Source organism: Somniosus microcephalus, chromosome 12 (genome assembly GCF_052327205.1).
Source record: "Somniosus microcephalus isolate GS21.2 chromosome 12, FLI_Smic_1.0, whole genome shotgun sequence".
In the NCBI taxonomy this organism is placed as follows: Eukaryota; Metazoa; Chordata; class Chondrichthyes; order Squaliformes; family Somniosidae; genus Somniosus; species Somniosus microcephalus.
Window position 1 is genome coordinate 144,734,254 of NC_140998.1, and position 27,114 is coordinate 144,761,367.

At 46.2% G+C, this 27,114-nt stretch overlaps 1 protein-coding gene across 2 annotated transcripts in view; it reads left to right on the forward strand.

Annotated features, from left to right (window-relative positions):
* Positions 1-27,114, forward strand: part of LOC147109579 (uncharacterized) — a 152,061-nt gene that overhangs the window by 92,061 nt on the left and 32,886 nt on the right. Inside the window, exon 1 of one of the 2 annotated variants that reach the window (XM_086004209.1) lies at positions 7,666-8,252. The exons of the other annotated variant lie outside the window; for it this stretch is intronic. Coding sequence (XP_085860335.1) covers positions 8,216-8,252 — 37 coding nt within the window. The 5' untranslated portion in view covers positions 7,666-8,215. Of the gene's footprint in view, positions 1-7,665; positions 8,253-27,114 lie in introns of those variants that run through there. 2 annotated transcript variants of the gene reach the window in all.

Genomic DNA, 27,114 nt, shown 5'->3' on the forward strand with positions numbered 1-27,114 from the left:
GCTATGTACGGTTTCCCTCTTTGAACAGGCATGGCACGGGCCATCGTGAGCTCGCGTGCGAGGGTCAGCCGGCCACTCATGGGGGGGGGGCGGGGGCGGCGGCGGCAGCGCCCAATTGGTCCACACAGGTGTGCTTTTCCAGTAGGGGAGAGGTGGGGGCCTTCGGTTGGTGGTCAGCAAGCAGGGACCCTCCGGGCCTGGGTTTTACCCACCTCCCATAGCCCAGGAGGTGGAACTGAAGGGCAGACGTAGTGGCTCTGGGTTCATATTGGTAAACCTCTAGACAGGTGTTTGGTGAAGCAGTTCACGAGCAAGACCAAAGGCAGAAGTATTGATAACAGTATCACCCGAGAGAAGACTGGGACTTTGTCAGAGCTTCCTGCCCCTGTCAATGGAAAGAAAGTCTTGAATTTATATATTCACAACCTCAGGACATCCCAAAGCACTTTACAGCCAATGAAGTACTTTTGAAGTGTAGTCACTGTTGTAAAGTAGGAAACGTGGCAGCCGATTTGCGCACAGCAAACTGAGATATTGGCCCAGAAATTCTGGTCCCAACGTGTGAGTACGGACGGAGTACTCGCGCGTGGACCCGATGGAAGTGCCGGAATCTTGCATGCACTACGCATGCGCGGGAAACTGGCACTTCCGATCCTCTGAACCAAGGGGTTCAGAGGTCGAACGCGTGCGCGCGGGAGTCTGCACGTGCACGTTGAACTTCCTTTTTTTTTCAGGTTTTAACGTGCGGGTAAGTCTGTACATTTTAGAAATGTAAAAAGCAGCTGTAAGGACTTCATTTTCAAAGGTAAGTGGACAATTATTTAAAATTAAAACATTTTTTCCACAGGTTTTTTACTTTTAAGCTTATTTTTAGCCCTGTTTTTTTATAAAATTATTCTTTTCAAAAATTTAAATTTTTGTTTAAAATAGTTATTTAATGTCATTTATAGTTTATTTACAAAGTGTGATGTTTTTAATAAATTATTTGAAGGTAAAGTACAGTTTTACAGCCTCAGCATTTATACGTTTTGACAGGTCTATCTGTCAAGACTTATGAATGGAGCATTCCCTGCTCCGATTGGCTGCCTGTTGCTCACGTGATCCCAGGGGACGCTTCACACTAACTACGCCCCTGGGACACCAGCATAGCGCGCCGGCCTCTGGGACAGGCCTCGGAGAGGAATTCCACGCAGGCCAAGAGGTCAACTGCCGGCGCGCTAGGTAAGTGTAGGTCGGGGGCTTGCACCCGCGGGAAGCCCCCGACCCGAATTTCTGGGCCAATAACCAGTAATCTGTTTTTAGTGAAGTTGATTGAGGGATAAATATTGGCCAGGATATTGGGGATAACTCCCCTGCTCTTCAAAATAGTGCCATGGGATCTTTTACGTCCACCTGAGAGAGTAGACGGGGCCTTGGTTTAACAAGCATGGAAAAGACGGCACCCACGACAGTGCAGCACTCCCTCAGTACTGCACTGGAGTGTCAGTCCAGATAATGGGCTCAAGTCTCTGGAGTGGAGCTTGAACCCATGAACTTCTGACTCCAAGGCAAGATTGCTACCCACTGAGCCACGGCTGACACTTTTAAATCATCCCACCGCCTTCTGCGCTCTGATTCCTTCTCAAACTCCTTCAGTCTTCCCATCTTTAAACAATCTAAGGGATTTCAAAAGCTTGAGGACTTTTCCACTGTGAGGTTATTGGTGCATATTAATTTTGCCTTCATTTTCTTGTCCTGAACTGCATCCAGTTAATGTGCAAATAGAGTACACTATTTTAAAATAATCGTTGTAATCTCCCAGGGTTCTTTTCCTCCTACGATCCTTCATAACCCAGGCTTGGCATCTAATTATCACCACTTGCTGATTTACCTCGCTTTCAATCCTACCCTTTGCAACCTTGCTCGCGTTCTGCACTGTGAGCCTTGGCCCTTCACCCAGATTTTCAAGCGATATGTTTAAAGAAAAAAAAGCACAGGAACTGAAGCACAAGCACAAACCTGGGTTGTTTAGGTGTGGGAAGTGGTCTGTTCAGTTGCTGAATGTATTGCTGTGAGGGGACAGGGTTCCCTCTCTCTCTCTGCTTTGATGTAGTGTTATTTGTGTGTGACAATCACAGTTTAAAACAGTACAACGACAAGCCTCTTGGAGGTGAGGCTGTAATTCCTGTCAGAGGTTACAGGGCTTGAGAGGTCACATGATCCTTAGCTGGAATTTCTCTCTCTCTCATTCCCAGTATCGGTTCCTGGTAGCGTACGCATGTATGTCACTGGCTGGCACATTGGGCTCATTTGATAGCCCTGTTGCTTCTGAGTCAGAAGGTCATGGGTTCAAGCCCCACTCCAGAGACTTGAGCACAAAATCCTACCTGACACTCCGGTGCAGTACTGAGGGAGTGCTGCACTGTCGGAGGTGACGATTTTTGTTATGGCAACATTCCCCATTCAATTTTGCTACGTCAACTGTCACGCTGTAGTTACGACCTCCCACCACAAGCTGCCCCTGTGTAGCAAGTTTCTGAAGTCTCTCCCAACTCTTGTGTGCAAAAATAAATCTCATCAACTGACGTGGACAACACTAGGGGCAATTTCTTTGTATTATCATATAAACTACACCCTCCTTCAATGGCTATTGACATAGGCTTGTCTCATAATGTTTGAGGATAAAGTCCAGTCTACTGATGCAAAAACCCAGAAGGGAATAATATCAGATGGTGCTCAGGTGCTTGCGTCAACCATCTTAATTAAAGAGAAAGGCCTCTCTCTCATTTGTTTTTTCTATAAACTTTGGCTCCTCTCCCTTTAATTCAAATGAAGGCAGATTTTATGCAAATGAATGTGATCTGGTTGTGTAGAGCTGGTTCCAGTGTCCTTAAAACACAGCTGCACTTGTTCACCAGGGGTGGCTGAGGAGCCTCAAAAATTGTTGTTTGAAATGCCACCTCATTTAATTGACGCTACTGCAACATTAGGATTCCAAATTTGCTGCCTGAAATCCAGATGTTTTGGGATCCGGCATGAAGCTTGGTTAAGAGTCGGTCGCCTGACCTATCAATCCTCGTGGCGATTGATTGACTAAGGAGCCAGCAATGCCCATAAACCCTGTGCCCCAGAAACCGCTCTATCTATGGCGTGATGTTATCAGCTGGGCGGGGGGAGCCGGGGTGGGAGCTGGGGTGGGGGGGGGGGCATGGGATTGGGCTTCAGGATCGCATTGCATCCTGGGTACATTGCGGCCCTTCTGTTTGTTGCGAGTCCGGGAGGTTAATTCCAGGAGACTCCCAGACAAGCTGGGAGAGCTAGCGACGTTAAGCTTGGCTGCAGGCGGGAGGCGGAGGTGGAGAGATGGACGAGGGGACCTTCCCTACGAGATGGGAGAAGGCAAACATCGGGGTACAAAGCAGCCATTGGCAGAGGCTAGGGAGCAAATGTCAGCCATGGCGCAGTCGGCAGCACTCTCGTCTCTTGATTCAGAAGGTCATCCCATAATCGAGGCTGGCACTTCCAGTGCAGTACTGAGGGATTGCTGCACTGTCTATGGTGCTGTCTATCGGATGAGATGTTAAACTGAGGCCCCGTCTACCCTCTCGGGTAGATGTAAAAGATCCCATGACACTATTTCGAAGAGGAGCAGGGGAGTTCCCCCCCTGGTGTCCTGTCTAATATTTATCCCTCAACAACCATCACTAAAACAGATTATCTGGTCATTATCGCTTTGCTGTTGGTGGGAGCTTGCTGTGTGCAAATTGGCTACTGCATTGCAACAGTGACTACACTTCAAAAGTACTTCATTGGCTGTAAAGTGCTTTCTGTCTGTCTGTCTTTGGCCTCTTTGCTGAGGAACTGGAACTTAAAGCAAAAAAAAAAATTCCCCGCCCTCCCCACCCCACCCCACCCCACTGAGGGGTTTGCTGTTCACTCACATCAGTCGAACTGTTGATATCGAATCCCAAAGGCCTCCAGGGCAGCAGGAAAGCCATATTCAAACAGACAGAAATCTGCAGACTTTATTGTGGCCTCACTCGCATTCTCCTGTGTGTCTGTGTGTGGGATCCCACAACACAAGAACACACAAAACACACCAGAGGCTGCTCAAATTGGCTTCTAGTGGAGCCTATATTAAAAAGTTGCAGAGCAAATAACTTCAAACGTGACTGTACATTCCCCAGAAATCAGCGCCACAGTGCTAACGAAACAAAAGGTAGGCTTTTTAAAATGAAACGTGTACTCCCCTTTCCACCCCCTGTGTTCTGCCAGAGTATGAAGTGCTGCACTTTAACCCCTGAAGCCTCCTCCAAAGCGGTGTGTCGCGATCTTCATGGGACACCTGTACTACATCAGCGCAAACCTAGATGTGAGGTGGTTTCTGCTGTTTATGGTGCTATGGCGGTCAGACGGGTGCAGTTCGCAGGATTGTGTTCCTGATGATGGAGTCAGCGACTGCTCAGAGGTGGCACTCTCTCGCCTCTGAGTCAGAGGCTTGTGGGTTCAAGCCCCTTCGGGGAGGAGCGGCACAGAGGGCTGCCAGAGACACCGGGAGGCCAGCAAATCTCAGCAATCCTTTGTTTTTGCCCCACCCACCTCCTTCCCTCCCTCGCTCCAGCCCGTGTCCAAACTACTAATGGTAGAGGTGGGAAGCAAAGGTTCTCGTAGCACCTTTGGCTCCCTCCCCCTCACACATACCTAGAGAATATCACCTATCATGGGGCGTGGGGGGTGGTGTCCTTGTACAAACTAATTCTTGCAGTTATAGCACATTTTTGTCAAAAACTCTCGGTGTTTCCCACAATGCAGTTTTGAGTGGCCATTTTGTACATGGCAAGAATGCATAAACCAGATGGACGCCCATTTTTTCTTGGTGATTTTGGTTGAGGGAGGAATGCTAGCCAAGACACGGGGAGAAATCCGCCGTCTTCTTTGGGTAAAGCTGTGGGATCTTTAGCTTCTGAGCAAGCAGGTAGGGCCTTCATTTAAAAAAAAAAAGAAACCCCAATATTAAACATTTGCCGGCAGGCCTTGAGCTACTCGATTCACTCATATTTTTGTTTCATTTCTCATAAAGATAGAACTGAGAACAATCTCCTTGCTTGGGGGAAGGATTGTGGTGATTTAATCTCCCACCTCTACCTTCTCAGTCTATCGGATGTTAAACCGAGGTTCTGTCTGTCCTCAGGTGGACATAAAAGATCCCATTGCATTATTTTGAAGAAGAGCAGGGGTGTTCTCCCCAGTGTCCTGCAACGGCTTCTCTTCCCGCTCCCGCATCGTTACCTCTGGTGTCCCCCAAGGATCTATCCTTGGCCCCCTCCTATTTCTCATCTACATGTTACCCCTTGGCGACATCATCCGAAAACACAGCGTCAGTTTCCACATGTATGCTGACGACACCCAGCTCTTCCTCACTACCACTTCTCTCGACCCCCTCCACAGTGTCTAAATTGTCAGACTGCTTGTCCGACATCCAGTTCTGGATGAGCAAACATTTTCTCCAATTAAATATTGGGAAAACCGAAGCCATTGTTTTCGGTCCCCACCACAAACTCCGTTCCCTAGCCACTGACTCCATCCCTCTCCCTAACATCTGCCTGAGGCTGAACCACACTTTTCACAACCTTGGTGTCATATTTGACCCTGAAATTAGCTTCTGACCACATCCGCAGCATAACAAAGACCGCCTACTTCCACCTCCGTAACATCGCCCGTCTCCACCCTTGCCTCAGATCATCCGCTGCTGAAACCCTCCTCCATGCCTTTGTTACCTCTAAACTCGACTATTCCAACTCCTGGCTGGCCTTCCACATTCCACCCTACGTAAACCTGAGGTCATCCAAAACTTGGCTGCCCGTGTCCTAACTCGCACCAAGTCCCATTCGCCCATCACCCCTGTGCTTACTGACCTACATTGGCTCCCGGTTAAGCAGCGCTCGATTTCAAAATTCTCATCCTTTGTTTTCAAATCCCTCTATGGCCTCGCCCCTTCCTATCTCTGTAATGTCCTTCAGCCCCATAACCCCCCGAGATATCTGCGCTCCTCTGATTCTGCCCTTTTGAGGATCCCTGATTATAATCGTTCAACCTTTGGCGGCCGTGCCTTCTGTTGTCTAGGCCCTAAGCTCTGGAATTCCCTGCCTAAACCTCTCCGCCTCGCTACCTCTCTTTCCTCCTTTAAGACGCTCCTTAAAACCTACCTCTTTGACCAAGCTTTTGGTCATCTGCCCTGATTTCTCCTTCTGTGAATCGTTGTCAAATTTTTTGTCTTAAAATACTCCTGTGCATTGTCTTGGGACATTTTACTATGTTAAAGGTGTTATATAAATACAAGTTGTTGTTGTCCTGGCTAATATTTATCATTCAACCAACATCACTAATAAAAAAAAAAAAGTGATGATCTGGTCATTATCACATTGCTGTTTGTGGGGCCTTGCTGTGCACAAATTGGCTGCTGCTTTTCTTACATTACAACAGTGACTACTCTTCAAAAGTACTTCATTGGCTGTAAAGCACTTTGGGACAGCGTGAGGTCACGCAAGGCGCTGTATAAAGGCAAGTTCTTTCTTTCATTCTCATCCCCAAATCAGGGTACCTAATTAGTGCTGACAATGGAAATTGAGTCTGTTGGGAATTGGGTCGAGTTTGAGGTTGCTCAGAACTCCTGTTCATTGGGGACTCTTTCAGCTGGTGGCTGAAATCAGCTCTTTCATCCCAACAGTTCGGCTTGGGTTCAAAGTGGTTGCAAGGCTCTGTGGAGCCCAAATCCCTGGCCGGGGATTCATTAATTCTTCTTGTGTGGGATTGCTGTGAAATCCCTCACTTTTTTTTTTCTCCACTTGCAGAGTAATTGGCCCTCGTACCAAGAGGCTGTAGTATGGGAGGAAGCTCTGTGGAAGGGAAGAAAGCAGAGATGGGGAAGGCAAGCAACTTGGAAGTGAAGGGAAGTAGTTGCAGGTGGTCCAAACAGGCCTTGTTTTAATCCTCCTCAGGACATTCCCTGATCTGGAGGTCCCTCTTGTAAAAGAAAGAACTTGCATTTATATAGCGCATTTCACGACCTCAGGACGTCCCATAGCGCTTTACCGCCAATTAAGTACTTTTGAAGTGTAGTCTCTGTTGTAATGTAGTAAACATTGGCAGCAGCCAATTTGCGCACAGCGAGGTCCCACAAACAGAAATGTGATAATGACAGGCGTTTGAAAAAAGAGAGAACCTGAATTTCTTTCACGACCTCAGGACATCCCAAAGTGCTTCACAGACAGTGAAGCACTTTTGAAGTATTTTGTTGTGATGTAGGAAATGCGGCAGTCAATTTGCGCACAGCAAGGTCCCACAAACAGCAATGAGATAATGACCAGATAATCTGTTTTAGTGATGTTGGTTGAGGGATAAACATTGGCCAGGACATCGGGGAGAACTCCCCTGCTCCTTTTCTTCGAAATAGTGTCATGGGATCTTTTACACGTACCTGAGGGGACAGATGGGGCCTTGGTTTATCCGATTTATGGCAGCTCCGACAGTGCAGCACTCTCTCGGTACTGCACTGGAGTGTCAGCCCATGGATATTTGTGCTCAAGACTCTGGAGTGGGCCTTGAACCCACGACCTTCTGACTCGGGGACCAGAGTGTTACCCACTGAGTCATCGCTGACACCTTTGGAACAAGTATCTATTCAAAATATAAGAATAAATTGAAGCCGACTAGTGGGGGAAACTGCTAGGATCGATCTGGTGCTGTGGTGTGTGTCAAAAGATGCGTTCTCTATTTGTTCACCTGATGCCAATTTGAACTCCCTTGCACTCTAGGAAATAAGGTAATCGAGTGTCTAAGCGAGAGAAGGGCAGGCCTGTGGTGTGCAGTGACAGGAATTAGCCGGAGCTGTGCTGGGAGATGGGCGGAATGAAGGGTTTCGTGGAGTTGTGTTTGACTTCCTCTTTTAGTTTTCCATGCAGGCTGCTGTACGTTCAGGTATGACCCGGAGCAGACAGGTGATTGTGCTCTGATGTCATTGCCACACCTTGTTCAAGGAGAGGGAGGGGAGAGCGAGCTGAGTATTCTCAGTCAGGGTGAGTGAGTGAGCTGACACAACAAATCTGAGGTGGATTGCGAAGGCAGCAGAGTTTGTTTTCATTGAAAGTGGGAGCTCCTTATTTAATTCCAGGTTTATTTTTTTTCTTTTTGAGGGGAGGGATTGTTTTACAAACTTGCTGGATGTGAGGATGTGTCGATGACGACTTTGAACAGAAGAATCACAAAGTGGTTTGGTAAGATTGTGTCTTTCTCTTTTTTTTGCATTGGGAGTTCAGTTGTTTCTGCAGTGGTGTCAGATCCCCAGTCAGTTGTGTGTTGGGTATTGGGTTGAAACCGTCTGACCCCTGAACATTCCACCTCTTTCCCCCCCCCCCCGACCCTCTGGTCCCAGAGCTGATAGGCAGCGATACAGACTCTTTCTCATCTTGTTAACGACCGGCTTAATCAGTCGAGGACTGTGGCGATAGATTTCACACAACCCTGAACTGTGTGTCTTGACCCCGCTCACAGAACCTCTACAGGCCGTGGACCAGTGTCTGTGGAATTTTGCCGTATACTTATCAAAGCTTCTATTTGTTCAGTGTTACTAAACCTACGTGCTGTGGGGTTTGAGCACTGAGAGCTGGGCGGTGGAACAAGGGAGCGTCTCTATTGACAGTGCCTGAGCAACAAGCGAAAAACGTCAAAGCTCGCTGCTTTTCTTTTTCACGCCTCTGCCGATCGACCGCCTCAAGCTGTTGGCATGTGACTGCGCCCGGAGATGCTAGTCGTGTCACCCACCTCATGCGTGTTTGAGCTCCCGATAAGACGGTGGACGAATGTAGCTTTGTGTTCTACGCTGTGGAACAGGAGTTCATACGTCTTTTTTCCCCCCCCTCTCAGTTGCTAAGCGTTAGCCCCCTCTAAGCAGCTGCTACAGGATGACCCGGGGCCAACCTGTAGAATCATACAGCACAGAAGGAGGCCATTCTGCCCATCGTGCCTGTGCCTGCTCTTTGAAAGAGCTCTCCAATTAGTCCCACTCCCCCTACTCTTTCCGCATAGCCCTGCAAATTTTTCCACTTCAAGTATATATCCAATTCCTTTTAGAAAGTTACCATTGGATCTGCTTCCGCCACCCTTTTCAGGCAGTGCATTCCGGATGATAACAATTCACTGCGTAAAAATAATTCTCCTCTGGTTCTTTTGCCAATTGTCTTAAAAATACACCTTTGGAATTCATTATTCCCAGTGATTCCATTTACTCAAAGAGCTCAATCCTGATAAAACTAGTTTGGCAGGAAGAGTTCTGCTTGGATCAGGATTTCTGTGAACTACAGATCAAAACAGCCCATTTATAAATATAATAATACCACCGCCCCTTTAATCATCCATGCAGCACCTTAGTCTTAAAGGGGCAGCGTTGCCGACATTAGGGAGGTCCAGGCTACACTTGAACAAATGTAGGCTGTTACAGCTAATTCTTTCTGTATTAAAATTGCTTGATAATTTATAGATGGAGCATGCAAGTGTTGAGGCAGTGGCTCCCCTCTGTAAGGCCCATTACCATAGCATCAAAATAGAACAGTTAAAAAAAAAGTTAGAGAAAAATGATTCCATTTGTTTAAGAATGTGCTGCTGTACAGTGGAAGTGATTAGAAAAGGGGTTTGGTTCATTGGGATTCTACACAAATGGGAATGACTGAAAGGAAGCCTGGACTGAATGGGGAGGGGCTGTGCCCTTTGGGATTCTACGTTTTTGAAATGATGGGAAGGGATTTGGCCCATTCAGAAAGGATGGGAATAGGCTATGAGCGTAGGAATTCTATGTAGTGGGAGTGAATGGGAAGGGGTTTGGTCTATTGGGAATCTGCACAATGAGAGTGAATGGGAAGGGGTTTAGTCCCTTCAAAAGGGATGGGAATAAGCTATGAGCATAGGGATTCTGCACAATGGGAGTCAATGGGAAGGGGTTTGGTCAGTTCAGAAGGGTGGGAAAAGGCTAGGAACTTTGGGATTCTGAGCAGTGGTAGTGAATGGAAAGGGGTTTGGTGCATTGGAACCCTGTGCTGAGATTGTGCTTCATGTGGGATGGGGTTTATTGATACTCCTGTTATTGTGTATACAGCCTACAATAGACAGCCTCGATCTCCCTTGGATTTCAGTAAGTGTAATGGTGGGTGTGTGGAATCTTTCACTACACCTAGTTGAAGTGGCAAAATTTCCCAATGGCACAGTTAGAACTTGGGCTGTATCTGAAGAGAGAATTGTAAACTGTGCTACACAAGGGTGTGAAGTACTGGTGGTTACAGATCTGTCACTGGCGATGGGAGTAATGAATGTAATTTGAGGTGGTGATTTATGAGTGTTACACAAGAAGTGTATTGACACAATGATGGAGTGTGCTGGCTCAAGTGTGATTATTTTTCCTATAGAGAGTTGGTCCATACAATCCCACTTCTAATATGATGGAAACTTTATTTATGTCTATACCTCCTGGCCATCGCACACTGTCTAATGCAGAGTGCTTAGAAAACTCTCCAGGAACAGAAAGTACTGGAGCCACAATGTCCGCAAGCTCTTAATTGACCTTCCCACAAACAAATTTTGGTTCTAATCTCCAGCAAGGAATGCAAATAACCTTTCAAGAAACGAATCCTGGTGGCCATTAAACATCAACTAACCTTAAAGGGACTCACGGCCACACTTCAGCAGAGCAGTAATGGTTTGTGTTTCACATTAGATCACGGTCCTGTTCTGTACAACTGTATATCTTCTGATGCACCTTGAATTTATCAACATATATCAATAGATAATATTCTTAATTCTTGTGCCTAGCACAAGTCTGTCACAATGTTCAGAGGTCACTTGACACTTGTTACAGCGGTGAAGCAACCTTCTCAAAAAAAGAAAAAGGAAGCCAAGCATTTCATCATGGGTTTCTTCTGACCTGGAGCATGAAGCAATTTACGGCCTGTAATTGGCGTCAGAAATTTACAAGGAGCTACAATTGCCTGGATTCCCAGAAGGAGTACGCAAATATTGGCCTTAAAGGGGCAGCTCAGGTCAGCAGCTGACGTCCTAACCGTGCTCCGATGCCTAGACTACCCACGAGCAATGCCACGAGTGGTCTGCCAGTATGCTAAGTAGCCCCAGTGGTCACATTGGACAGTGCCTTACTACTGGTAGTGATGTCTTAAATGGGCAATACTCCATTTCAACTAACATAACAAAAACAGATGATCTGGTCGTTATCATATTGTTATTTGTGGGAGCTTGCTGTGTGCAAATTGGCTGCCGTGTTTCTCACATTACAACAGTGACTCCGCTTCACAAGTACTTCATTGACTGTAAAGTGCATTGGGACGTCCGGTGGTCGTGAGAGGCGCTATATAAACGCAAGTCTTTCTCTCTTTTCTTGAGTAAGTGGCTCTAAGTATCAGCCTTGGCTCAGTGGTAGCACTCCCATCTCTGAGTCAGAAGATTGTGGGTTCAAGTCCCACTCCAGAAACTTGAACACAATATCTAACCTGACACTCCCTGTGCAGTATTAGGAAGCACTGAACTGTCGGAAGTCCCATCTTTCGGATGGGACGTTAAACTGAGGCCTCGCCTACCCTTTCAGGTGGACGTAAAAGATCCCATGGCACTATTCGAAGAAGAGCAGGGGAGTTCTCCCCGGTGTCCTGGCCAATATTTATCCCTCAACCAACACCACTAAAATCAATGGCCCAGAACTTGGTGTCGGGGGCTTGCCGCGCGTGCAAGCCCCCGATGTGCACTTACCCGGCGCGTCGACATCTGAAACCTGGCCCGCAGTGGATTTCCTGTCAGTGGCCCGGTTCTGATGTCGGCGCGCTGTGCTAACCTGACCCAGCGGTGTAGTTAGTGCGATGTGCCGGCTGGGATCAGGTGAGCACTGTTCAGCCAATCAGGGGAGGGGAAACTTCATTCATAAGTTTGAGAGTAAGAACTGTCAAACTCATGAAAAGTACTGCACCCCAAAACACTACTTAAATTTTAAATAAAAATTTAAAAAAACATCCCAATCATTAAATTAAGTATAAATAAGTTAAAAAAAAAATAATTTAAACAATTTTTTTTTGTAAAAAATAAATTTTTAATAAAAAGGGTCTAAAACTAAACTTACCTTATTGTAGATTCTTTAAAATAATAAACCTGTGGGGGAAAAAAAATTCTAAATTGCACTAAAACACCACTTACCTGTAAAAATAAATACTTACGTGTGCTTTTTACAAGCGTAAAGACCGGAGGCCTTTACACATGCGCAAATCCCCCAAAACAGAGGAAATCCAAGACGCACGCGCTGCCCCCTACAGCGCACGCGCTAGCCTCTTCAACTCTTAGGTTAGAGGAGAGGAAATGCCGGTTTTCAGCGCATGCGCTGTGCATGCTGAAAACCGGCATTTCCTCCGGCCAGACGCATGAGTACCCCTTCCGTACTCACGCGTTTGGGGAGGAATTACTGCCCCATTATCACATTGCTGTTTGTGGGAGCTTGCTGTGCGCAAATTGGCTGCCACGTTTCCTACATTACAACAGTGACTGCACTTCAAAAGTACTTAATTGGCTGTAAAGTGCTTTGGGACGACCTGAGGTCGTGAAAGGTGCTATATAAATGCAGGTCTTTCTTTCACTCTTGCTTTTCTTTCTCTATTACACACTTTCCCTTTCTCTTTCATTCATTCTTTCCTTCCTCTGCCCCCCCCCCCCTTCCTTAATTTCTATGTCTGTTCCAGTGAGCTGATGCGTGGTCAATAACCAGCCACCATGTTTCCTCCCTGCTCACCCAGCCCCACCTCCAAATAAAAAAACGCCGTAACTCATGTCTGGGGACAGTTGCAAGGACACCAATGCTCTGGGACTTCGTCCGATTGTTGTGCCTGAAGCGGGGGTTTTGACTGCAGGGGCGTCGCAACTGAACCTGATGCTGTCCTTGCCCAACAGCCACTCTTGTACGCATTCCCCCATGGGGATGGCGAGTTAGTGATAAGGGGGAGAGGAACTCTGGGCAGTTTTGCCAGGGGTACTGAGGCCAACTGTTGCATTGACCCAGCTCAGCCAAGTCATTGCAGACCGGAGAGCAAACCTGGGATCTCTCTGCTCTGTATAGATTAGTACCACATGTGGTTATCCACAGAGCCATTCAATTGGGGGAGGAGAGGGGAGGGGATGCGGGCTAGAACTCTGAAATAAATGTTTTAGGGAGTATCCTAATTGTAACGGAACCAATCTCTTAACGAGCACCTTTGGGACAGGCTGGCTGGTCTTTATAGACAGGTGTTCCTGTGTTATTGGTTCAGTGAAACTTGTCCGACGCACCACCTGCCCGAACTTGCTACTCAGTCTCACTCCTGAGCATGCTCAGAGACCACCCGGAGGTTTGCCCAAGGAGGCTCTTTTACAGCGAGGCTCCCTCCCTGTTGTCGCACCTGTTGTGCATCAGGGTGATGTCCCTTTACGGGAAGGAAGAGGAGAACTCTTTAAAGGAGTCGTTGTGTTTCAGATCGGTGAGGCACTGGATTGTGGGATATTTACAGTCTGCAGTTGCCATGGGAACAGCTCTTCAACGGCCATTTTTATTGTGAGGTGGGCAGTGTTGAGAGTCTGGTTCTGGGCATGTGCTAACACGCATGCTGTGCCAATCAGTCATGCTCTTTCTGATACCCTGTACTGAGTTGGGTGTCTCCCCTCTCTCGAATAACGCCACATACTGAATTTGCTTTATATTGTAGAACTTTTATTAATCGCCGGCACAGGCATGATGGGCCGAACCTTCTATTCTATGATTCTATGAAACGTGGGTGCTGAACTTGTGTATAACAGTGTGACTCTCTCCACTGCGAAAGGCACTATCTGCACGGTGTAACACACTCTCTTATAGTGGGTGCGGTAGTGCAGTGGTTATGTTACTGGACTCGCAATCCAGAGAGAGCGAGTTCAAATCCCACCATGGCAGTTTGAGGATTTGAATTCAATTTAAAACAAAAATGAAAATAAAAAGCTGGTCACAGTAAAAGTGACCATGAAGCTGTCGGGTTGTTGTGAAAATCCAACTGGTTCACTAATGTCCTTTTTAAGGAAGGAAACCTGCCATCCTTGCCCCCTCTGAAGTGTTCCAGCAAGCCTGATGGGTGTGTGTACTGGTGCCTGATGAGAGCTGGTGTGTGTACTGGTGCTGGCATTTGTACTGGTATCCTGATGGGAACTAGTCCTCCCCAATGGGAGCTGTTGTGTGCAGGTATTTGTACTGGTATCCTGATGGGAGCTGGTGTGTGCACTGGTATCTTGATGGGAGCTGCTGTGTACTGGTATCGTGATGGGAGCTGCTATGTGTACTGGTATCTTGATGAGAGGTGGTGTGTGTACTGGTGCTGATGGGAGCAGGTATGTGTAGTGTCCTTCCCCAATGGGAGTTGGAGTGTTGTACAACAACCACTGTTTTTACATTTGTTAGGAAGTAGAAGGAAAGGCTGTCTGGATCAGGTGCAGCTATTGAGAGGAGCCTGGTGTCTGTTCAGTGCAGTATAAAGAGCTGTTTGTTTATCCACACACACAAGCTCAGTTGTGTGCAGCCTGAGTTGAATTTGACTGATTATTTTATGTGTTTGTTTATTTATTTTACTGGTTCCTGTTTTCTTGGAGGCGGGGCATAACCCCTCCCCCACCCCCACTGAATGCCAAACAAGACCTTTGCCAAAGACACTCTTGAACTGACCTCCCTCATCCTCTTGACGACACAGGGCAAACTGGCACAGGAAGGGGAGCGGTGGCAATGATGAGCGCAGGGTCTTGTCTTGCCAGTGCGTGGGGCAGTAAATTGAAGCAATGCAACCCTGGCCTCCGATCAGTTCACCCGCCTGGTGGATCAAAGCACAATTTGGGCAGCTATTGGCCAACCAATAAAGATGCCAGACAGGTATCCAGGTGACATTAGACATGGGCACTCAGGCCCAGCTCACACGGGTAAGGTTGCTCGGCAATTTTGCACTCGGTACAAGACTGCATCCTTCATTTAATCTATAGCAGCAGTATAACATCTGTAAGAATTCTGACTGTTCCTTTATAAAGTCTTCTGTTTCAACCCTCTATAAATTCTCGACCAGTGACCTCTGACTCTTTGATTCTACGTGACTATTGAAGTGCCGGAGAAGGTGGAACAAAGATCTACGAGGATGATACCAGAACTAAGAAGTTACAACCAATGTTCCCTTTAAGCTGTGCGGCTGTGCAGCGCTCCAGGGACCCTGCGCAGCCAGCTCGCTGGCTTTTTAATGGGAAAACCGTGCATGTGCAATATTTTGAATGGGCAGCGCAGCCCCCAAAAATTTACAGGGAACATTGGTTACAACTATCTGGAAAGACTAAACAGGCTGGGGCTCTTCTCTCTAGGCTTGAGAGGTGACCTGATCAAGATCTTTAAAATTATGAAGTGGTTTGATAGGGTAGATGTAGAGAAAATGTTTCCACTTGTATCTGAGACCAAAACTAGGGGCCATAAATATAAAATAGTCCTCAATAAATCCAATAATGAATTCAGAAGAAAGTCCTTTACTCAGAGAGTGGTTAGAATGTGGAACTCGCTACCACACGGAGTAGTTGAGGTGAATAACATAGATGTAGTTAAAGGGAAGCTCGATAAGTACACGGAAAAGAAAGTAATAGAAAGATATGGTGGGACGAGGCTCGTGTGGAGCATAAACACTGGCATAGACCAATTGGGCTGAATGACCTGTTTCTATGTACGTAACCCTGGCTCCTGCATTTAAAACATTATTTAGCATCCCAATTTTTGAGACAACCGCTACTGGGCAAAAGCACCTCCGATTAAACTGACTAAATCTTAATTATGTGCGGCACAAACCCAAAATAAAACTTTTCTTTTAAAACGATGGTTAGCCATCCCAAAAATATGGTTCAGCTGTTTGTGGTTGGCCACCTGAAATTTTGGCACGCCGCTAAATTATAGGTTTGCTGTCCAGATGCTCAGTGGTAACAGTCTCGTCTGGGTCAGATGGTTGTGAGTTCAATTCGCACTCCAGAGACTGGAGCACAAAATCCAGGCTGACACTCCAGTGCAGTACTGAGGGAGTGCTGCACTGTCGGAGCTGCCATCTTTTGGATGAGACATTAAACTGAGGCCCTCTCAGGTGGACTTACAGGATCCCATGCCACCATTTTGAAGAAGAGCAGGGGAGGTCTCTGTTAAGTATGTGTATTGTATTGAACAATTAACACAAAGACTTAAACGTATAACTCAAACAGGTCTTTACTGGTTGGAGGTAGGGACTATACATAGGTCTTTACTTCATGCCCACAGGCGGGAACTGAGGGGGATCAGTACCCACAGTACTATTTATACCCCTATGGCCAGGAGTGGTACTGCGTATCACTATGCCCAACAAGTAGTGCAGTCCTGTCCATAGGTTCAAAGTAGCACACATATTACATACACAACATTCCTCCCTTCCTAGCTTTACAGTCATCTCCCCATTTAACATAACGTAATAACATATATACATATATAACTTCAGGTTTACATAACAGAATAACAGATACATAGATAACTTCATGTCAAAACAGATCACAGATTCAGTCTCTGCGGAAAACAGTTCACAGATTCAATCTCTGTGGTGGAGTCGGTTCACGTTGCTGGAGTGACTCATTCAATAGTCCTTCCATGGATTTAACAGTTTGAACTTCCGAACTGAATTGGCTCCGTTCGGAGGGACCACGTGTGTGATCTGGTAGAGGTGATAATGGTTCAGATGGGTCATCTTCTGTTTTTACTTTTCCTTTTCTGCTTCTTGGAGACTCTCTGGGCTCCATTGTCAGCTGCCACAGCTGCCAGCTGCATGCGCAGTTCCTCCTTCTCTTCCTCCTGTTTCCGTCGTAGAGCCAGCTTCTCCCGATGTTCCGTAGACTTTTGGTGCTCCTCCATGATTTCTGCACTTTGGGAGTCGAAGTTACAAGCTGGGCAGGACAGGACATCGTAATATTCGGTGTCGTCCTGAGCTAGACCAGTGAGAGGGTCGTCTATTTCCTCCATACCCAGCTGGACGTTAGCCAGCTCTTGTTCCAAATCCAGACATCTTTCCTGAAGAGACTTCTTCATGTGTACCTCTGCATCCAGCTTTTTCTGGGCTTTCAGCAAGTCGTTTACTAGTGTCCATAGGTTCAAAGTAGCACACATATTACATACACAACAGTCTCCCCGGTGTCCTGGCCAATATTTATTCCTCAAAAAACATCACTAAAGCAGATTATCTGGTCATTATCACATTGCTGTTTGTGGGATCTTGCAGTGCTCAAATTGGCTGCCATGTTTCCTATATTACAACAGTGACTACACTTCAAAAAAAAAAGTACTTAATTGGCTGTAAAGCGCTTTGGGACATCGTGAGGCTGTGAAAGGCACTGTATAAATACAACTCATTCTATCTAAAGCTGCAATATTTTACACTTCCTGGTTTGCAATCACATGTTGTGGCATCTCTGAGCATGTGACACATCCCTACCAGCCTGTTGTTTGTTGAGACTGGGTGATCTGCTCTGTTAGAACAGGCTCCAGCTTGTTTTGAGAGGAGCCTTCGGTTGAATTTCACTTCAGACGCTCGGCGGTTTACTGTACAGCTTTGGTCCACGTTGGTACAGCCCTCAATGGACAGAGGTGAGCACTTCTGATGGCTCGGTGCTTAAATATATATGGGCCATGTGGGACTGACCGGGTCGACCCAGGTTCAAGCCCTCTCTCAGTACTGAGCCAGCTAATCTCAGCTTGGGGTGGCATCTGAGTTCCTACAGCTGGCCTACACGCCCTTGGGTTAGGGAGGAGAAAGTGGTTCCTGCCTCACTTGCAAATTGTAGGCATTGGCCGTAGACGAGATCGGGCTGGGCCGTGAAGTTCTGTCGAGTCAAAGAGCCCGCTGGCGCAATCTGAGGTCACTCATGAACACAACCGCTCTGCTGCCAGTATTCTAACACATGCCAAGTCCCATTCACCCATTGCCTAAGTAGGCGCTGACCTGCATTGGCTCCCAGTCTGCCAACAACTTGATTTCAAAATTCTCATCCTTGTTTTCAAACCCCTCCATGGCCTCGCCCCCTCCCCATCTCTGCAACCTTCTCCAGCCCTACAACCCTCCGAGAAGGATGTTCTTGCCATGGAGGGAGTGCAGCGAAGATTCACCAGACTGATACCTGGGATGGCAGGAATGACGTGTAGAAACATAGAAGATAGGAGCAGGAGTAGGCCATTCGGCCCCTCAAGCCTGTTCTGCCATTTAATGAGATCATGGCTGATCATCCAAATTCCAGTACCCGGTCCCTGCTTTCTCCCCATATCCCTTGATCCCTTTAGCCTTAAGAAATATATCTAACTCTTTCTTGAATATATTTAATGAATTGGCCTCAACGGCCTTCTGTGGTAGAGAATTCCACAGGTTCACCACTCTCTGGGTGAAGAAATTCCTCCTCATCTCAGTCCTAAATGGCTTACCCCTTATCCTTAGACTGTGACCCCTGGTTCTGGACTCCCCAGGTTCTGGACTCCCCCTGCATCTAGTCTGTCTAGTCCTGTCAGAATTTTATAAGTTTCAATGAGATCCCCTCTCATTCTTCTGAACTCCAGCGAATACAAGCCCAATCGACCAAATCTCTCTTCATACGTCATTCCTGCCATCCCTGGTGAATTTTCGCTGCACTCCCTCCATGGCAAGAACATCCTTCCTCAGATAAGGTGACCAAAACTGCACACAATACTCGAGGTGTGGTCTCACCAAGGCCCTGTACAACTGCAGCAAGACGTCCTTGCTACTGTACTTGAATCCTCTCGCTATGAAGGCCAACATACCATTTGCCTTCTTAACCGCCTGCTGCACCTGCATGCTTACCTTCAGCGACTGGTGCACAAGGACACCCAGGTCTCGTTGCACTTCCCCTTTTCCCAATCTATTGCTGTTCAGATAATAATCTGCCTTCCTGTTTTTGCCACCAAAGTGGATAACCTCGCATTTATCCACATTATACTGCATCTGCCATGCATCTGCCCAATTACCCAACCTGTCCAATTCATACTGGAGTTTCTCTGCATCCTCCTCACAGCACACACGCCCACCCAGCTTTGTGTTGCCTGCAAACTTGGAGATATTACACCTAGTTCCCTCGTCTAGATCATTAATATATATTGTGAATAACTGGGGGCCTAGCACCGATCCCTGCGGTACCCCACCAGTCACTGCCTGCCACTTGGAAAAAGACCTGTTTATTCCAACTCTTTGCTTCCTGTCTGCCAACCAGTTCTCTATCCAAGTCAGTACCTTACCCCCAATCCCATGTGCTTTAACTTTGCACGCTAATCTCTTATGCGGTACCTTATTTAAAGCCTTCTGAAAGTCCAAATACACCACATCCACTGGTTCTCCCTTATCTATTCTGCCAGTTACATCCTCAAAAAATTCCAGTAGATTAGTCAAGCATGATTTACCTTTTGTAAATCCATGTTGACTTTGTCTGATCATGTCACTGTTTTGTAAGTGCTCTGCTATTACATCTTTTATAATGGACTCTAGCATTTTCCCCACTACCGATGTCAGGCTTACCAGTCTATAATTCCCTGTTTTCTCTCTACCACCTTTTTTAAATAGTGGGGTTACATTAGCTTCCCTCCAATCCATGGGAACTGTTCCAGAGTCTATAGAATTTTGGAAGATGATCAGCAATGTATCTACTATTTCTAGGGCCACTTCCTTAAGTACCCTAGGATGTAGATTATCAGGCCCTGGGGATTTATCGGCCTTCAATCCCATCAATTTCCCGAACACCATTTCCCTACAAATACTGATTTCATTCAGTTCCTCCCTCTCATTAGACCTTATGTTCCCTGACATCTCTGGGAGGTTATTTGTGTCCTCCTTTATGAAGACAGAACCAAAGTATGTATTTAATTAGTCTGCCATTTCTTTGTTCCCCATTATAAATTCCCCTGATTCTGACTGCAAGGGACCTACGCTTGACTTCACCAATCTTTTTCTCTTTTTCTCTTCACATATCTATAGAAGCTTTTACAGTCAGTTTTTATGTTCCCTGCAAGCTTACTCTCATACTCTGTTTTCCCCCTCTTAATTAATCCCTTTGTCCTCCTTTGCTGAATCTTAAACTGCTCCCAATCCTCAGGTTTGCTGCTTTTTCTGGCCAATTTATATGTCCTCTCCTTGGATCTTTATGCTATCCCTAATTTCACGGTTGAGTCACCTTTTTTGTTTTATTTTTATGCTAAACAGGGATGAACAAATTCTGTAGTCCATCCATGCGATCTTTAAATGTTTGCCATTGCCTATCCACGTCAACCCTTTAAGTAACATTCCCCAATCCATCCTAGCCAACTCGCGCCTCATACCATTGTAGTTTCTTTTATTTAAATTCAGGACCCTAGTCTCTGAGTCAAATACTTCACTCTCCATCTTAATGAAGAATTCGATCATATTATGATCGCTCCGCCCCAAGGGGCCTCGCACAACAAGATTGCTAATTAATCCTTTCTCATTGCATAATACCCAGTCCAAGATGGCCTGATCTCTAGTTGGTTCCTCGACATATTGGTCCAGGAAAACATCCCGTATACACTCTAGGAATTCATCCTCCACAGTATTGTTACTAATTTGGTTAGCCCAATCTATATGTAGATTAAAGTCACCCATGGTAACTGCTGTGCACTTATTGCACGCATCTCTAATTTCCCGTTTAATGCCATCCCCAACCTCAGCAGTGCTGGTTGGGGGTCTGTATACAACTCCCACTAACGTTTTCTGCCCTTTGGTATTTCTCAGCTCTACCCATACAGATTCCACGTTATCAGAGCTAATATCCTTCCTTACTATTGTGTTAATCTCTTTAACCAGCAATGCTACCCCACCTCCTTTTCCTTTTTGCCTGTCTTTCCTGAATATTGAATACCCCTGGATGTTGAATTCCCAGTCTTGGTCACCCTGGAGCTATGTCTCCGTAATCCCAATTATATCATATCCGTTTACATCTATTTGCGCAGCTAATTCGTCCACCTTATTACAAATGCTCCTCGCATTAAGACACAAAGCCTTCAGTCTTGTTTTTTTAACACTCTTGGACCTTTTAGAATTATTATTTACTGTGGCCATGTTTGATTTACACCCCTGATTTCTCTGACTGCCACTTTTGCTTTTCTCCTTCCTGTCTTTTGCTTCTATCCTTGCTTCCCTTTCCTCTGTCTCCCTGCACAGGTTCCCAACCCCCTGCCATTTTAGTTTAAACTCTCCTATGAGGAGAATTTGGGTCGATTAGGCTTATATTCGCTAGAGTTTAGAAGAATGAGAGGGGATCTCATTGAAACTTATAAAATTCTAACCGGACTAGACAGACTAGATGCAGGAAGGATGTTCCCGATGGCGGGGGAGTCCAGAACCAGGGGTCACTGTTTAAGGATAAGGGGTAAGCCATTTAGGACTGAGATGAGGAGGACTTTCTTCACCCAGAGAATGGTGAACCTGTGGAATTCTCTACCACAGAAAGCCGAGGAGGCCAATTCATTAAATATATTCAAGAAGGAGTTAGATATATTTCTTAAGGCTAAAGGGATCAAGGGATATGGGGAGAAAGCAGGGACAGGGTGCTGAATTTGGATGATCAGCCATGATCTCATTAAATGGCAGAACAGGCTCAAGGGGCCGAATGGCCTACTCCTGCTTCTATCTACTATGTTTCTATCTCTGCACTCCTCCAATTCTATCCTCTTGCGTATCGCCGATTTTCATTGCTACACCATTGGCGGCCGTGCCTTCAGCTGCCTAGATTTTAAGCTCTGGAATTCTCTCCTCCTTTTAAGATGCTCCTTAAAACTTATCTCTGTGACCAACCTGTCCTAATATCTCCGTATGTGGCTCAGTGTCAAATTTTGTATAACGCTCCTGTGAAGCGTCTTGGGACATTTTACTACGTTAAAGGCGCTATGTAGATGCAAGCCATTAATTTTGTCCACATGCTCAGACTTGGGGTGGCACTAAGTTTTTCCCTTGTCCCTCCCTACATGTATTCACACAAACCTTGAGGCCAAGTGGGCATTCTGCTTAATGCCCTCTGCCCCACACACCTGGTTTGGCTCCCTCACACAGCCATACACACACAGCCCATCCTGACTGAGGTATGTACCTTGCTGCTGACCCCTCTACCTTACTGCCCTTGGTTGCCACCCTCTAGGAATGTCCTGGAGTCTCCAGGAATGAAAGATTAATCTCCTGGACACTGCAGCGATTAAAACCTGGGAGAAAAATCATTGGGGCATTAAAAATTTGTACACTGTGATGAAACTTCCAGCAATATGTCCAACCTGAGTTGGCATCCTTGGGCTAGTCACTTTGGGTACTCGCCTGAGTTTTGCAAAGAGCAGTATATCTGTAAACACAGTCTTTAAAGTGGAATTCCCGAGTCCATTTTGGGATACAGTACATGAGTAATTGGAGACATGATGTGTGATAAGTGTAGGATGCTTGTGAGGAACAGGTGACCTTGGATCTATGTTTGACCAGGCTCTCCACTACTGGGGTTTTCCTCACTTCATGTCTGGGTCTGTTCTAGACTAATTGATCAAGACCGATCACCATAATTAGTCAATAACTCCTTTATTGCTGTACCATGTGACTACCAGGATATTGAAGGTGAACTAGCTGGACCTTGGCCTTTTTTATCCTCTAGCAATTCCTATGTTCTAAATACAGTGCCTTAGTTAAACAGCACACTCGCCAGTTAACAGCTATCAAGAGCAAAAGCAAAATACTGCGGATGCTGGGAATCTGAAGTAAAAACAGAAAATGCTGTAAATACTCAGCACGTCAGGCAGCATCGGTGGAGAGAGAAACAGAGCTAACGTTTCAGGTCGATGACCTTTTGTCAGAACTGCTATAAAGAGCAGATTAATGGTACACGTCTTTCAGAGGAGACATTAAACCAAGGCCCCGTCTGCCTCCTCAGCATGAGGTAAAAGACCCCACGGCGCTATTCAAAGACGATCAGGGGAGTTCTCCCCAATGTCCTGGCCAATATTTATCCCTCAATCAACATCACCACAAACAGATTTATCTGGTCATTTATCGCATTGCTGTTTGTGGGACCTTGCTGTGTGCAAATTGGCTGCCATGTTTCCTACATTACAACAGTGACTACACTTCAAAAGTACTTCATTGGTTGTAAAGTGCTTTGGGATGTCCAGAGGCAGTGTAGAAATGCAGGTTCTTACTTTCTTCCTTACAACTGTTTCCACTGGCAGGAGGGTTGATAAACAGCCACAAATTAACCTGCTAGTGATAATTGGCAAAGGAACCCGGGGGAGCTGAGAATACCTTTTATGCAGTGAGTTGTTGTGATCTGGAATGCACTGCCTGAAAGGGTGGTGGAAGCAGATTCAATAGTAACTTTCAAAATGACATTGGATATATACTTGAAGGGGGGAAATTTGCGGGTCTCTGGGGAAAGAGCCAGGGGGTGTGGGACAAATCGGATAGCTCTTTCAAAGAGCAAGATGGGCCGAATGGCGGCCTCCTGTGCTGTAAGATTCTAGATTTTACATGTGAACAGAGCCTTCACTTCAGGACATCTGTGGAGAAGGGGGCAGGGCAGGGCAGGATTCTTCCAGCTTCATGCTTGGCGTTCGAGCATCAGAGAGTTTTCTGATCGTAGAAGAGTATCCTTTGAACACTGGAACACCGTTGGTAAATCTACTGTGTTATCAATAGCCTTATTTAGTCTGTTAGGCCTTAATACTATTTGGTGAAAGAAAGAACTTGCAATTATATATGTGGGAAACGCGGCAACCAATTTGTGCACAGCAAGCTTCCACAAACAGTAATGTGATAATGACCAGATAATCTGTTTACAGTGATGTTGGTTGAGGGATAAATACTGGACAGGACACCGGGGAGAACTCCCCTGCTCCTCTTCAAAATAGTCCCATGGGATCTTTTACGTCCGCCAGAGAGGGCAAACGGGGCCTTGGTTTGACGTCTCATCCGAAAGAGGACACCTCTGAAAGTGCAGCACTCCCTCAGTACTACACTGGAGTTTCAGCCAGGATTATGCACCTAAGTCTCTGGAGTGGGACTTGAACCCACGACTTTCTGACTTAGAGGCGCGACTGCTACCATTAAGCCACGGGTGAACATTTGGTGCTTTTTGGTTCGTTCAATACATCACCTCAAATTACACCCGGCACCACACATGCCACCAGTACTTCACTCTAGCCTCAAAATGCTGCCTCCAAACACAGCCCAAATTTGTAAAAGCCAAGTACGTTAATCGTACCATTCGATGCTGTTCACAGTCCAAGTGTCATGTGTCGACTATGGCCTAACTGGAATCTTAGTGATATCATCTGTTGATTTCTTTCCCTTCACCACTGGTGGTCGTGCCTTCAGCAGCCAAGGCCTTAAGCTCTGGAATTCCCTCCTTAACCCTCTCCGCCTCTCCACCTCCCTCTCCTCCTTTTAAGACGCTCTTTAAAACCTACCTCTTGGTCACCTGTCCTAACATCTCTTTATGTGGCTTGGTGTCAAATTTTGGCTGATAATGCTCCTGTGAAGCGCCTTGGGATGTTTTACTACATTAAAGGCGCTATATAAATGCAAGTTGTTGTCCTGCTCAGTAATTCCTCCCCAAACTTTTCCCCTGATGATGTCATCAGCAGTCAAAACCGAATGTGTCGTGTATCATAATGTTTTGCTGTGGTTCCATTTTCTGTCAGGGGTCATGAGAGTGAGGACACAGGTCTTCGTAGTGTATGTATTGGTACTGAACTAGTAACCCAGAGGTCGTGAGTACAAATCCCACCAATGGCGAGTAGGAAAATCAAATTCAATAAATCTGATGAAGCTGCTGGCACCAGGAAAATAAACCATGCAAGCTGCTGGATTGTCATAAAAACACAACTGGTTCACTACTGTCCTTCAGGGAAAGAAATCTGCCGTCCTTACCCAGCCTGGGCCTACATGTGACTCCAGATCCACACTGCGCAGCTGACTCGATGCACTCAGGACAACTAGGAATGAGCAATAAATATTGCCTTGCTAGCCTCGCCCAGATTCCATGAACACATCGGCAAGAAGTCTCTCCTCTTCCTCTATTAATGAAGGAGCTCACCCAGAGTATTTTGACACATTAGGTTTTCCTTGAGCTCCCTCCACTTCTTGGTAGTTTTGCAATATTGCTGTAATAACCTGTTCGAGTTCGCAGGCCATTCACCCCCTCGAGCCTGTTCCACCATTCAGTCGGATCATGGCTGATCTGTACCTCAACTCCATTCACCCGCCTTTGCTCCATAATCCCTTGATGCCCTTACCCAACAAAAACCTAGCGATCTTGAAAACTCCAATTGACCACCAGCCTCCACAGCCTTTTGAGGGAGAGCAGTCCAGATTTCCACTACCCTTTGTGTGGAAAAAGTGCTTCCAGATTTCACTCCTAAATGGCCAAGCTTTAATTTTAAGATTATGGCCCCCTTGTTCTGAATCCCCACCAGAGGAAATAGTTTCTTTGTATCTACTCTATCGAATCCCTTTATCAATTTAAACACCTCAATCAGATCACCCATCAACCGTCTAAACTCAAGGGAAGACAAGCCAACTTTATGCAACCTGTCCTCATAATTTAGCCCGTAAAGCCTACCATTCTGGTGAATCTGCGCTGCACCCCCTCCAAGGCCAATATATGATTCCTGAGATGTGGTGCTAGAAACTGAAGGCAGTGCTCCAGATGGGGTCTGACCAAGGCTCTGTACAACTGAAGCAACCCTTCCTCCCCTTTGTATTCCAGCCCTCTTGAGATTAAGACCAAAATTCCATTAGCCGCCTTGATTCATTTTTCTACCTGTGCACTAGAATTTAGTGATTTGTGTACCTGGGCACTCAAATCCCTTTACTCCTCCACAGCACCTCGTCCTTTGCCAGTAAGAAAATATTCCGATTTTCCTTTCTCGGATCGAAAGTGGACGACCTCGCCCTATGTTTTGAGTAATGGCTACGCTCTGTGTTAATTATAAACAAAGCTGTTTTGCCTGCAACTCGAAACAGTTGTGGAGAGGGCTCATGCTGCTACTGATCTCTCCCCTTGAAAATGAAAGTGCTCACAGCAGGTCTCCCTGTGCTTTCCTGTTATTTGTCGATAGGAATGTCAGGATGTACTTCTTCACACAAAGGGTAATAGAAATATGGAACTCTTTTTCCCCCCCCACCGCCAAAAAAAAGTCAATTGAAAATTTCAAAACTGAGAGTGGTAGATTCTTGTTAGGCAAGGGTATTAAGGGTTACAGAACCAAAGTGGATAGATGGAGTTAAGATACAGGTCAGCCATGATCTAATTGAATGGTGGAACAGGCTCGAGGGGCTGAATGGCCTAAAGAGCAACCCCACCCCTGCAAAGCATCAGTGGGAGCATTGGATAAAAAAAAAAGTCTACAATTGTTAAAAGTGCATCAAACAGTTAAAATATTAAATGAACATCTTCTAGACTCATCCACCGATTGAGGATAAAATTAATTTGTGTAGTTGTCTAACTTGTGCAGTGATTTTATTCACCCCACCATTGGTGCCCGTCTCCACCCCTGCCTCAGCTCATCTGCTGCTGAAACACTCTCCCATGCCTTTGTTACCTCTAGACTATTCCAGTCCCCGATTTCCTTCGCCCCACCACTGGCGGCCGTGCCTTCAGCTGCCTAGACCCTAAGCTCTGGAATTCCCTCCCTAAACCTCGCCGCCTCGCTGTCTCTCTCACCTCCTTTAAGACGCCCCTTAAAGCCTGCCTCTTTGACCAAACTTTTGGTCACCTGTCCTAATATCTCTATGTGGCTTGGTGTCAATGTTGGTCTGCTAACGCTCGTGCGAAGAGCCTTGTGGCGTTTTACTGCATTACAGGCGCTATATAAATGCAAGCTGTTGTTATTACATTCAATATGCGAGAGAATTTTGAAGTCTGTTGGTGGAGATTCTTGATCTGTGAACGAGGCTAAAGATTAACAAATCTCTCATGCCAACCGTGGCTCAGGGGTTCTCTGTAAGCTGTGCTTTGTTCTGCGTGGCC